Source organism: Myodes glareolus, chromosome 24 (assembly GCF_982192425.1).
Source record: "Myodes glareolus chromosome 24, mMyoGla1.1, whole genome shotgun sequence".
Taxonomy (NCBI): Eukaryota; Metazoa; Chordata; class Mammalia; order Rodentia; family Cricetidae; genus Myodes; species Myodes glareolus.
This window is the reverse complement of record NC_142049.1, coordinates 48,787,986-48,802,422: the sequence shown is the minus strand read 5'-3', so window position 1 is coordinate 48,802,422 and position 14,437 is coordinate 48,787,986. Positions and strand designations below refer to the sequence as shown.

The window sequence follows — 14,437 nt, the reverse complement described above, 5'->3', positions numbered from 1 at the left end:
GAATGGAAGGAGGGGAGGGAGTGGGGGAGGTAGGGAGTGGGAGGAAAAAGGTAGGCGGGGAAGAGGTGGAAATTTTTAATAAATAATAATAATAAGAAGAAATATGTCAAAAAATAAAAAAATAAATCTAAGGAAAACCGCAACACTTACCGCACACGTGCGCAGTGAGCATGATTTGCTCAATGAACTGTCAGTTATGCCTGAGGAAGAACGAGCATGCCTTTGTTTACCAGTGTTACTTAGCAACGGCGGTTCCATAACTGAATGCTTCTGTTTGACCGGTCAAACCAGAGTCTAACAGTTGGGAGAGTCGTGGAGTTTGACTCTAACTGTTAGGCAGTCAGTGGTTAAAAGTTCATTTTATAAAATTATTTCGAGTTGAGCTGACGGGAGGGTGGTCACAGCGATGTTCTCCACCCTCAGAAAGCTCTTCTTCTCTAAGAAGGAGCCGAAAACCCCCTTGGGGTTTTGTGACGGCCCAAGTGGTGAGAGAGAGACCTTGTTCTGCGGTAACTGCAGAATTAACCACTACCAACAGCCATATGGGGCAGAGAATAAATTTCATCAAGCAGTGTGCGCAGGAAACCTCAAAGTGGCGCTGCGTCTCCTTGCGAAGGAGGGTTTTTAAGTGAATGATGAGGACCCAAGGAAACGGTGAGAACATATGGGCTAAAGATGAGGGGCCTGATGAAATCGAGTGATGGGAGAACCCCAGCTTTCCCAGCTCTGTGGCCAACGGGGTGAGGCGAGCTCAGCTATGCTTTCTGTGCTCCCGGCTCCTTGGCACCTGTGCTCACACAGATGTCCATGTCCGGATCTTCTGGAGCAGGAGGAATGTAAAACCAAAGCTTCAGCAAGTTTATTGTCAACCCATAATTGCTCCATCGGGCATTTTCTTAAGGAACATTTAATATGGAATAGAATAAAAAAACAAAATATAAAGAAATGAGATTTAATTTCTATATACATAACACAATGTTACATAAACGGTAGAAAGTGCAGAACTCAAATAATCTTCCTCATAATTTTTCTTCCACCTAAAATAGCCAAAATACATTTGAAATGTATTTTTATCAGTGTGCACTAACGTTTATATTCCTTACTGAAGAATAAAAAAATCAAAATTTGAAAGTTGCCTATATGCTCTCCCTTCCCCTCCTCTTCTCTCATGTTCTTGTTTTCTTCCCACTAGATACCTGGGATCTCACTCTCCCATCTCACTAGATTTTCCTGATTTCTCTTAAGTTTCTTCCCTCTTCACTACATGTTTTCCTGAAGGCTAATTCAGCTTTGTTCTGATCAGTCACCATTTTTCATAACACAATGTGGTGATGAGCTCCAAGTTCTTGGAGAGTTACTTCTGACATCTTTGCATATTTCTGATAGAGGTGACTAGAGCTTGCTGAGAATTGCATGATTTACAAATCAACAAACTATCTTGCTTTCCCAGTTTTTGCTTAACTTGGAAGACCACAGTATCCTAAACCTCCCTTGTGAAATTCATATTAGATACTGACATTAGGCAGAGAAACATTGAATTTCTATATATTCAATGAATTTAACTATTGTCAAACATGAACCATACTTACTTATTTGACTTGAAGCTCCATACTTAGTTTCTTTGACTTGAAGTTATAAAGTTTGCTTATAAATCAAAGCAAATTTGCTAGGCATTTAGATTTTGCTGTTGATACTTTTCAGTTTTAAGCAATAGTACTTTACATAACCATCTTTAAAACATTCTATAAAGACTAGGATATACATATGTGTGTGTGTGTGTGTGTGTGTGTGTGTATATATATACATATAAAATATGTATACAGTATAAAGACTGGGAATGAATACATATAATAAACATAATAAATTATATTTAATTTAATAAATATAAATTTATATAATATATAAATTATAATAAATATAAAAATATATAAATATTTGTGTATATATAAAACCACACTTCACTTAGAATAGATACCATGGATGGTATGATGACTTTATGTACCAAGAATTGCTTCTAAGTGTTGGTAATGTTTTTTGTACATTATGAATTGCAAATGACATTTTAATTTTAGGTAAATTAAAATGTGACTAACACAAAATCTCAATCTTAGTAATGTGTCATATATACAGTCCAGGCTACCTGGACACTGAGGCAGCAGGAGCTTAAATTTAAAGCAGAATATGTCTCAAGTTTTAAAGATTGTCTTAAAATTTGTGAACTACATACTCCATAATATACTTACAAAATAGATATAACACTGACTTGAAATGCATTTATTTGGGTGTTACTGTTAATAACAAATTTCTAAAAGATGTTCAGCTGTTGTTTCAGAATATTTTCTGAATAATTGCAAAGTGTTCTAACTGATGCATCTTAATTTAATAAAAGTATTCTTCAACTCATTTTATGGAGAAGAAATCACAGCACAGTAAGACTGAGAAGTAGTTGTAGTGGAGTCTAGAATAGGATACAAAATCAAAAGGAGTACAACCCAACAGTCATATTCCTTTTCTTCAAATAGTCTGCTCTTGACTACACAGCTCAGTGATGGAGCATTTACTGAGGCTGCAATGGCTGTGGGTTTTATTCAAACTGCAGTAATAGCTCTGTATAGTACAGTTTTAATATAGCAAATTATTAAAAAAATACAAGTTTAGAATGAAGTTAAATATTTGTTTATGGGTCAGGGGACTTAAATGTTACAAACTATTTATAATTACATGTGAGATTATGAATGTTGGCATACTGCCCTAGAGTTTTCATTAAAACACCTCTCATTCTCACAGAACTGCGCTCCACTTTGCCTGCTTTCATGGTCATCTACATTTGGTTTATTTTCTCCTATTCAATAAATGCGAGATAAACGTCCTGGATGATGAAAACTCCACACCACTAATGAAGGTAAGTCAAAGATTCAATTTCAGTAATTAAGTTGATATAAGAGGTTAGAATGAAAGTAAATTCAATATCTCTTAAGTATAAATCGTGGTGAAGGGGGAAGTTTATGTTGATCTCTGAATTTACAATGTTTTCCTTGTTACAACATCCACAGGCTGTGCAGAGTTTGGAGACAGAGATTGTCTCTCTCCTGCTTGATAAAGGAGCAGATCCCAATATTAAGAACTGCAATGGACAAACTGCAATACATCTCGCAGTCTATGGAGACAGCCTAGAAATTGCCAGCAGTCTTCTTGAATTTGGGGGAAATATTGAAGAAACTACAGAGGTAAAGAATTTTCAAAGTGAATTCCCAAGTATTTGACAACTGTGCTTTCACAGTGTTGTGTCCAGGGACAGTTTCCATGCTTAGAAGTTCAAGGATTCCTTGACTGATGGTTTGAAGTAAACTGAGTGGTGTTCACTTAAATATTGATAATTTGGTATTGTTTATTTGCTTTTTAACCCTTTCAGTCATATTTATGCTGCCCATATACTCTTGGGTGTAGATGATCCAGGGGAACTTGTTCAGTCCACTCAGGCCACACCTTTAAATGAAATGACCACCCCCTCTCAGCAGCTATCAGCTGTCACTAAGACCTCAGCTAAGAGAGGAACTTCATGATAAATTCCTGTTTGCATAATAAAATCTTGTATCACTTGAGCTTCCATAGGTCTTGTGAATACTTTCACAGTGACTATGACATCATATGAACGTCTACTCTCTTGTACCCAGGAAACACTGTTTCTTCTTTGTCATGCAGTTTTCCTAACTCTTACAGACTTTACCCTGATCTTCCAGAGTGACCCCAGAGACCTGAGAGGAGAGTTTTAGGAACAAGGAAGGAAGATGTGTGGGTACAGAAGTGGAGTACATTTGAAAAGTAGTTGAGGGAAATGGGCAAACATGTTCCAATAATACTAAATGGAGCTCTCAAAAATGGTTTCACATGGGGGGAGAATTAAATGTTGATTTATTGAAAGAAGTATTAGAGAAATTAGCTTTCTTGTATAAAGCCATGGCAAATATTTGTAAAAATATCTAAGGGACTGAAAGTTTTATTTGACTTACAATTCCAGGTTACTTTATATTGCTGGAAAAAGCACAGGTGCAGGATCTTGAGAGAGCTATTCACCATTGTCTATCCTCAAGAGAGGGAAAAACGTATGAGCCTAGGCTGCTAGTTTTCTTAGTACTCTGCCATCTTCCTAAAACCTTACAGTCATCTTCCCAAACCAGGCTATGGTACCACCCACCAGGTCCTGGGCTCTGTTCATCACTTAGCCATCAAGGTAACTTCCCACAGGCATGTCCATGGATTAAACAGAGGTAGACTATTCTTCAATAGAAAATCTCTTTCTAGCTCACACTGGTTGCTTTCTCTGGTCATTAAAAATAATCGCCATGATGGTTTTATTACATTTGGGAAATCATGTTAGTCACTTTTCTCATTAATGCTCAGAAAGGAATGTAGAAGTAGCATAAGTCAGAAAGAATTTGCTCTGGTTCAGAGCATAGAGTCTTTTCTTGGCTGTGAAACACAGCAGCTGGATATAGCTTTATCCATGATATCAGGAACTTGTAACCCTTCCTCTTTATCTCTTCACAGAATGAGAATCAGTAACCTTTTGAGAAACTCATAACAGGTGCACCCCAAAACTGCCTACACACCAATAGCTCACCCAGCAAGTTTCTATATTCACAGGTTGAACAACTACGAAAAACTATTACTAGTTGTTCGAGGATATAAATGGCTTGAGACTGTGGGTGATATTTCACCTTCAAAGTGCTATCATGACTGCTATCATGGGCTGAATTTGTGCAACTAAAGCATGGTAGATTCCCCTATCAACACTTGATTTACACACATCCCTTGGGAAGCATGCAGCAAAGGCTAACTTTTAATGAATTAACCAAAGGCCCATGGAAAAGCACAGTCCATTCATATGTTGAAGGGAGAGGGCCCTTTTGTTTTGGCTGCCCGGCTAGCTGACACCCAAAATAATCACACAGAAACTGTATTCATTTAAACACTGCTTGGTCCATTAGCTCTAGTTTCTTATTGGCTAATTCTTACATCTTAATTTAACCCATTTCTATTCATCTGTATGTCACCACAAGGCCATGGCTTACCGGGAAAGATTCAACATGTCGGACCTGGCATCTCCATGGCGGCTCTCTGTCTACCCTTTTCCCCAGCGTTCAGTTCTGTCTACTCCTCCTACCTAGGCTCTGCCCTATCAAAAGGCCAAGGCAGTTTCTTTACTCAACCAATGAAAGCAACACATAAAGTGATGATGGAGAGATCAGATGATGGAGTAGGCAAGTAGTCGCTAACTATACACCTTCCCGCAGCATTCATACCCTAAATTTCTTTCACAAATCCAGTGCATACAAAATCTCCAGGAGAATTTAAAATCCCTGGCTTCATCCTGATTCTAAGTAATCAAATCCTTTCTCTATTGAGCCCCTCTGATGGAATTGTTCCCTGTAGGAAGCACTTTCATGATCCAACATCCAAGTGCTTTCTGTTTACTCACAAACAAGAGCAGTATTTTCCCATTTCACCTGCTTTGCCTATATAAGTGTTTCAGTGTACTTGACACAGACCCTGGAGACCAGTCCCCAGATCTGCCTGAGGGTAGTAAAAAGAAGACCTCAGAGTAGCAAGGACTTAGAAAAATTTTTGCTTACCTCAAAAGGCCTTTAGGAAAAAACAGGCTCACATGATCTGAAGATTACTTTCATTATAACTGTTTCTTGAAAAATTCTTATCTATCTGAGTTTGAGGTTTTTTCTATTTGAGGAGAAAAGTAACAAAACACACACTTTCCTGGTGGTAAACTTTTCCTTTACTTCAACTTAATCTCTCTTGACAATCTCTCTACACAGTTCTATCCCTTTACATACAGCTACATATACATACACTATCTCCTGCACAGTTAAATATTTCTATATTCAGATACATCTTTTTCACATGACTACACATCTTTCTTTTACACACATTCCTCTTCTACATCTCTTTTTGATACAGGTTCCTTTTTCTTGTTTCCACACAGTTACAAATCTCCCCAGAGCCATAGCTATACATCTCATTTACATAGCTCTCTCACCATACAGCACTTTACACAGTTCTTAGGCACGGCTCCTCCACATAGCAGCAGCTCTTTCACACTACTCTCTCTGTGTCACACTCACTCACTCACTCTCTCACACTCTCTCTTACACTTCTCTCTCTCCACACTCACCCTCTTCATAGCTCTACACACTACTCCCCTACAGTGCCGCTGCTCCTCTCCCAGCCAAACTCTGGACAATAGAAATTACATTTTCAGGGCCTGATGCATTCTCATAACACAGGATAAGTCACATAGCTTCTCTTATTCTTGTAATGTCAATATGTCCATGCCTGGACATGCCATAGCTCAAATGGTTATGGTTCCCAGACAGAAAATGACATTGAAATTCAAGACTTAACAATAACAGTTAGTTATCTGGATTTTGAGTGATAAGAAGTACATTCACACTAAAGTTGCTTCAAACTCTGACTTTGAATCAACAACAAACAACACCTGGGAAAATTACTTCATGTATTTGTCTCTATGGGAAACCAGATATTCTTCTCCACAGGTAACCAGCCTGCTTGGAATTTGTTTGATAGTCTAAAATTAGCTGTCTATGTAAAAGGCTGTCTTTGTGCCTGAGAATCTTATGTCAGTCTGAATAATGCAAAATATCCTAGTATTATTATTTCTATTCATTAAAATTTACAGCTTTGGCAGAAATCATATTGCTGTCCATACACAGCTATATTTGTGCCCAAAAGATGGAATATTTTCATGACAAACACACAATCGGTGGGCAAAACCCAAAACTGCTTTTATGGAAGAAATGAAGTGGCTCATGAGAGAAATTACAGACAGCCAGTAACCCATGACCTCTCCAGGTGTGGCTCCCCAACAGGAAACCACTCATCTGTTGGGGTGATGTGTACTCCATGGCTCTCTTCATCTAATAGTCTTGTTTCTTAGTGCTTTTGATAGAAATTTAGGATTTTTGAAGATCCCTTTTCTTCCTTCACAATTTTCAGTACACCCTCTGATGCTTTGGGAGATAGTCTTTGGTAAAAATTCTTGGTTTGGTTCCAGTTTCCAAATTCCAGATTTCCAAAGAAATCCAGATTGGATTTCTTTCCAATCCTTTCTATAAATTATTTGCTGTATTTAGTAACAAGATCTTACACTTAGGTGCTTGGAAGAAACCAAAAGCAGTGTTAATACCTTATAACACTGGAACTCCAAATTTTTCCAAGGAAGTTTTCCCTTTTCTTGCTCTAGGTACTTTGTTAATTGTGGAGTTGTGGAAGGTTTTCAAACCCTTGTGTCAAACTCCATGTAAACTATAGTATTTTGTTTTAATTTCACAGATAATGATTATCCTAAAACCATGATAGATAACCAAAATTAGTTTTTTAGCTATGGTCTCAGTATGTAGCCAAGACTTACATAGAAATCATGAGTCTCTTTAAAAACCTTCATCTTTTTAATGGAACTGCAATTGTGCCTTCATTCTGAATCATCTAACACTTGAAATACTTTTACATTATTGTTCCATTTTAATTTAAAGTTGTTTTCTAAGAAAAATACAAATCAGGAATAAAGCAATGCCTTGCTTATTTCTAAAACCTCAATTACATTGATCTCTATGCACTGGCTATAGTACAGTACAGTCAGTAGCATGGACTTAGATGCAATGCTGATTAAAAGTTGGCAAGTACAGAATATAACAGAAATCTACAACTGGAGAAAAAGCAGAAAGCAAAGCCCCATGGGTGCCTGACCATAAGAGGTTCATCTAGAATATAACGTCCAAAGTTAAGGTTCAGGCGCCATTGAGAAAAAAGACTCTACATAACTCTCAGATCTAGTGACCGGGATGATTTTGCAAGTTAGTGCCTTCTGATACGAAACGGATATTGCATCTATGAAATCTCAGTAATATGGGTGTTTAAACAAGATCTGCACAATGAAAACACCACACCAGTTGACATGCAAACACTAATGGGGGATACTTCAAAACTCTACTTCTAAGTCTATTCTTTGTCTACTATTAATGAGGGATGGAAGAAGTCAGTTTTCTTCAGGGTTAAATTCTAAACTCCCCAGTAGGTTATCCAACCATGATGACCAGCCATACACACACACACACACACACACACACACACACACACACACACACACGCACACACACACACATATGTGAAAACACAGAGAGAGAGAGAGAGAGATGGGAGAGGCAAAGAAACAAAGAGAGACAGGTACATATAGAAATAGACAGGTAAATTAGCAACAAAAATTTGTTCATTGACATGTATGTGTGTTACAGTAATGAAGATGTCCTAAATTTGGAGAGGGAATTGGGTCACATGGGATAGTTGAAGGAATGAGGGCTTAGACTATGTCTTATGTAGGAAATTAATCCAACAAATAATTTAAATAAAAATATTTTGTAAATGATGTATTTGATTTTCTAAATGCTAAGACGGTTTTCTACTATAAAAGGAGAGAGTCCATTTCAAGTAAACAGTCAAACTTTGTTTGAGGTCTTGCTCATTTTAAGTTTGTTACATTGGTAACCTGTTCTGGTCAAGAGGCTGACATTGCTACCCTGGTCCCTTCTTCAATGGAGAATCAAGAGAGCTTCCTCTGTGTCCTCAGCAAATTCCATGCCATTACAATGCTCTGAGATTTACATCTCTTCAACAACTTCTGCCATTGCTAATCGTTGCCCCACAGAAGATTTGACAAAAACTCCTTCAGAAACAAGTTTTAAAATACTGGACAATTCCATTTTTATCATAATTCTGAACCAAATTTTTCTGTTGGGAAATGGTACATCTTCCCCATAAGTGTCTGGAAATGTAGGAGAACTTCTGACTTAGAGAATAATGTTTTCCTCATTTATGCAACTAAGGTTTGAACATCTTTGCTACTGTGTGTTGGTTTAGGTCTCTTCAGATCAATCTCTGGGGCCATTTTATGACCCCAAAATACCATGATAAATTCCATGACAAAAACCAAAATTTCATGGGTTTCACATGAACTTTGGAATGGACTGGAGGATGTGTGACATCTGTAGGCAGGGCTGGAGTATTGCAATCTTGAGGAACATGAGAATGTGCATAAAACTGAGGAGGAAAAGAGAATTGTTGTCAAGTCTGTGGTAAACATTATGTTCCCAGGGTTACATACATGATTTTTAGTTCAGTTATGGAATATGAAATATTGTGAATGATTAATTGATATCATTACAGGATGGACTTACCCCTCTGATGCTAGCACTCCAAGAAAGGAAACTCCTTATTGCAGAATTCCTAATCACACATGGGGCAAATATTCATGTACGTGATGGTCATCAAAGGTACTGTATTTTGATTTTTGTAAAACAATATCTATGTTTTAAAATAGTCTAGAATAGTAAAAATCATTGACTTCAAAAGTATTAAAAGAATATACCAGAAAATGTCAACAAAAAAATCAGTTGCTTATTTGAAAAATATGTATTTCATAAATAATTATAGGAAAAAATGATATATAGTCAGGTTCATATTACCTGTTGTAATGAAATGTTTTTTAACTTAATTTTTTTTTAACTTTTCAAAAGTTCTTTATTTATTTCACTATTTTAACCGCACTGTCAGTTAATTTTGAGGCCAGTTAATATACTAAGTTCAATATTCCCCCTTGAAGTACAAAATCAGACTTTACAGTACTACACATGTAGACAGACAACATAGTCACCTCTAGTACACTGTGGGAATCACTTCTAGGACCACTCTGGGTACAACAAACAATACGCAGATGCTCCAGGTCCTTCTGTAAGATGTGCAAAATTTGCATGTAACCTGTACACATCTTCCCACACACTCAAGAGCTGCAGACTACTTCCAACACCTGAAGGAATGTGAGCTTTATGCAAACCATTGCTATACTGTAAGCTTTAGGGAACAGTGATGAGAAATATAAGTCTGTACGTGTTCACTGGAGATGCAAAGTTTTTCTCGATTATCTCTTAATGAAGTTTGGTTGGATCCTAGGAAACAAGCTTCTTAGAGCTCAAAGGCCCAACAACTAAACTTGATAAACAACTACAGACAGAGTGCAAGCTGTTTTAGTCTTCCTCAGCCTCTGAGGTTTGGATTTAGTTACTACCTTTCTAAGAAGTGTCTGTGTGGGCTTGCGCTCCCAGTATAACAGAGTGAGTGGATTATCCCAATGAGGTAGTACGGCTGTTACAAAATAAGAAAAATCAAACTTAAAAAATAGGCGTGAATAATGATGTCTCGGGATGTCCAGCTGTTCACCTTAGCCTTACATTCACTCTTCATAGTTCGACGTCTGCTACAATGAAGCAGGTATCCCACTAAGGGAAAGTTCTCCTTTCATCCCTTTCCTCCACTCATTTCTGCAATGATCGAATGTATCAAGGGAATGTTTGGGAAAATAATGTAGGCCAACCCCACACTATTTACTCACACTTCCTACTCTGCTACACTCCTGTTGATATCTAGGCAGTAATAACACTCGAGATGAGAAATGATAAAACTTGGCCAATCTTTTTTTTAAGATTAGGTTCCTGAATAGCTGTGTCAAGCAGAGCACTCATCTGGCCCTGCTAAACAATTAGGGTGAGTGAGTCACAGGCTATTTTGGTAAATGTTATCTGGGTTCATTTATTCTCTAGTCTACCTTTTATACCACTTACTACTAAGAAGATTCATACCTTGTATCTTCAAGGGTCTGTGCATGAGAAATAAGAATGATTTAGTCATAGGTAGATTTTTGTTATAAGATATGGCAACAATTTTCAGTATCCCCCAAAGAAATGTGATTAGTTCAAAATTTAAAAAGGAATTAAAATTCATTCTAATTCTAATTTATGGGCACCTGCCCATAAACCCAGTACCTGGAAAAATGAGGAGTTCAAGATTAGTACTGGCTATCTATTTAGTGAATTTAAGACTAGTCTTGGCTGCATGAGACAATTTTGCAAACTGAACAAAACTGAAAACAAATTAAAAAATAAATACTGTGGAAATATGAAGTGGAGCTACATTGGAAGATGAGGAAATCAGATGGATGGTTCATGTTCAACTACAGGAATTCTAGGCTATTCAAATAACAAGGTCTAGCTGCAGTCTACGCAAGCAAGTGCTCAGTCTTTCACAAGCCAGGGCCTGCCACAGCTCTGAGTGGAACAATGGGGTGAGTGCCGTATAAACTTTCCTCAACTTTGAACTCAACCCATTTCTTTCCCAGTTCCTGGAGCAACTATTTTATGGAGAGGACTTTGCGGAAAATGACCACATAGGATGTCCACAGTCTTGAATTTAATACTGTATATTAGTGACCTTTCTTCTCTCTGAAGCTTCCCCAGTGTCTTCTTTAGAAGCCTGAATGTGGGGATGCAAATACTATTATGATTACACTGACAAGCCAAGTTAAACAACAAACTCTGAAGAGAATTGTAAGCCCTTCACCAAGGAGATTTTATATGGACTGTAGATTATATAGTAGAATTGTAGCAATTTAAGAGTCTCTGTGTTTGACGTGGTTGACACACAGTAATGTGCTTGGGCCTGTGGTTAGAATGTATGTAACTGAAGTGTTGGAAGGAGACTTGATAACCTTGGCTTTTTTAAATACAGGGTTTTGCTCAATCTGTACGATAAACTGACCTGAGACTTTCTGGGTAGCTTATAGTGGTCTTTTCATCCCTCTGCTTCATTCTCTCAGATGCAGAGATTATGGGTGTCTGTCCCTGGGCCTGCCTTGTATTTGACTGCTACACTCTCACACCGCACAGTAGTTACATTTGGAAATGTACACAAAGACGAATTAATTCCATTTTATTCTCAGTCCTTCAAAAACCGAGATGTGATGGGGCTAGAGAAAGAGAGAGAGAAGATGAGAGGGAAATGAAAAGGAAGCAAAATACTGGTACTGTATTCCCACACTAGTTAGGATTTAAAGGGGTAATTATTTTAGGGGTAAAACCTACAAAAACACCAACCGACAAGAAAGGAGTCTAGTTGCTGGAGCAGGAGCCGGAACCAAGATAGCGAGTTGAGGCTTGCCACTCTTTTTTAAAGAGAAATAGACTATGCCCCAGTGGGCTGGTATTTCAGTGGCTATTGGCTGAAGGAGCGGAAGGTGCTCCCGCAGCACACAGAAACAAAAATTTGAGGCAAGAATAAGCAAATGGAATAATATATTGATCACTGGGTAATCCTGGTGAAAATCCTGCAGTATTTCTGCCTTGGCCCTTGTAACTTATCTATACACCTTGCAGAAGACGGAGCAGAAGGACTGTAAGAACCAGAAGATTGGGGATTTGCTGTGAGATTGTGTCTCCTAGTTATGTCAGAAGCTACACCCATAAAATGCCACCAACATGACTGCCCAAACATGAAGTAAACAAGGATAACAGTAGTAGACATGCCAAAACTGGATGGGGGAAATCCCACGGGGCCTCAATAGTACACAAAGCTCAATAGGCAACTGAGAAAAGCTGGGAATGGGAGGGGCGACCTTTTCCAGGAAAGAGTATATCAGGTTGTCTAGTGCCAAGTGGACAACATGATAACTTATATACAATTACAATATAATATACAATTGACAGTATATAGACTGAACAGCTTGTATTTAGGAATATATAGGTATATACAAGTACATAGAAACATGCAAAAGCAATCAGTGAAAAGAGAGACCATGAATATGAAAAAGAGTGGAGGAAGATGTATGGGAGGGGTTTGTAGAGAGGAAAGGAAAAGAAAATTTTGTAATTAAAATTTTTTAAAAAAAGAAGAGCAGAGATGCCATTGTCTAGACTGCTTTTGCTGTTGGAGGAAATGACTGAAAACTTTAGAATTACTGTTGAAGACAGTGACTAATGTTTCAGTGCCTGATCCAACTCACTTGGACACCTGTGACTGTTGTGAAGCTTCAGGTGACCAGCTGTGACATTCTGTATTGCTTTAACCCCAAAGTTCCATTAACTGTTACAAAGGTGCGTGTGGGTGGACCTACCCCATAGGTATCTAGAGTGAGGTAGTTTCTAGCAAGGAAACCATCTTAACCAAGAGTGTGAAAAGATCACCTGGAACTGAGGGAATGCTGATGTACACTTCCTTATTGTTAGCTCTTTCTTCCCTCCACAGGGCTTCACATTCTGGTATCATTAACCTCTCTCCCCACAGTTTATTTATATCAGTTTCTTCACATCACAAATAAGAACAAGGGTTTACTGATACACAACACCCTGTAGCTATTATTTTATTTTTCTCCTCTCACCGTCAGCAACCCATGGTCAAAATTTCGCGTGGAGTCTTTGCTCCATTTTCTTCCTCACACAACACAGTCTGATTAGTGGGTGCCTTCCCAGACCTCTGCTTTGACCACTGACAAATGTGCACATGAACATAAAATATATCCAGGTGCTCGGCAGAAGGTTCAGTGGTAAAGTAGTTTCTGTGCAACCAGTGCACAGATAAAAAGAGCTCTCTGTAATCCCAGGGTTAGATGGACATAGGTGAATCCTGACCAGACAGACTAGCTAACTGCTGAGCTCCAGGTTCAGTGAGAACCTTTGTCTCCAGGATACATGTTGGAGAGAAATAAAAGAAACCACCCAGCATTAACCTCTAGTCTCCACGTGCACACACATGTGCATACAACATACATGCACACACACAATAAACAACAAGCAAATAAATATAGCTAGATGAATACATCGATCAAGGAATATTGCTCTCTCGGCATAAGTTATCAACAGTGTCTTTCATGTGGCTCATTTTATTGTCTAAATGGCTGGTTTTATAATATATGAAGGTAGGTGGGAGGTATTCTCATGATGAATGCTACCCATCCATTTTTCCTTCACCATTAAAATTCTGAACATGTTAAATATGATGATTATAGTCACAGTCATAAAGATGTCTGGTAACTTCTGGAGGTTTAAGTCTCTGTGGTAGTCTCTAAAGTTAGGTTGAATTTCTTTTGAATAGTAAGTGCTTTCACACAGATGGAAGGGACCCTGGTGAAGTTCCAAAGCAAAATGTGTAATAGACTCTTGCTAAATTAATTCTTAAATGGAGCGATTTTCCTCCACAAATATAGGCTAGCCTTGGGCGGTCTTAATGCACTACTTATTCTTAAGTGATTAAAGGTAACTCTCACCAAATCAATAGAAGAGGTGATACCAAAGAGAGAACATTAAAATTGAAACTACCATTGACTGGGAGAAGACATAAAAATAGCATGAGATCATGTTTTTCTTTCAAGCGCAGCAAAATTATTGGAGGTTACAGAAAAAGAAATGAGAAGATGAAAATGTAATTGGATTGGCAAATGTCCTCCCTTACAAATGCCTCTTAGAAGAAATTACCATCTTCCGCAAATTGTCTAAAAGACATGCATGTTAACCCCAACACAAGTGAA

The 14,437-nt window shown here is 38.0% G+C and overlaps 1 protein-coding gene across 1 annotated transcript in view; it reads left to right on the top strand.

Annotated features, from left to right (window-relative positions):
• Positions 1-2,792: 2,792 nt before the first annotated feature.
• The window catches only part of LOC146893408 (uncharacterized), a 64,521-nt gene continuing 52,876 nt past the window's right edge, over positions 2,793-14,437 (top strand). Inside the window, exons 1-3 of the mRNA XM_087901366.1 lie at positions 2,793-2,902; positions 3,054-3,227; positions 9,253-9,359. Of these exons, the coding sequence (XP_087757492.1) occupies positions 2,897-2,902; positions 3,054-3,227; positions 9,253-9,359 (287 nt within the window). The 5' untranslated portion in view covers positions 2,793-2,896. The remainder of the gene's footprint in view (positions 2,903-3,053; positions 3,228-9,252; positions 9,360-14,437) is intronic.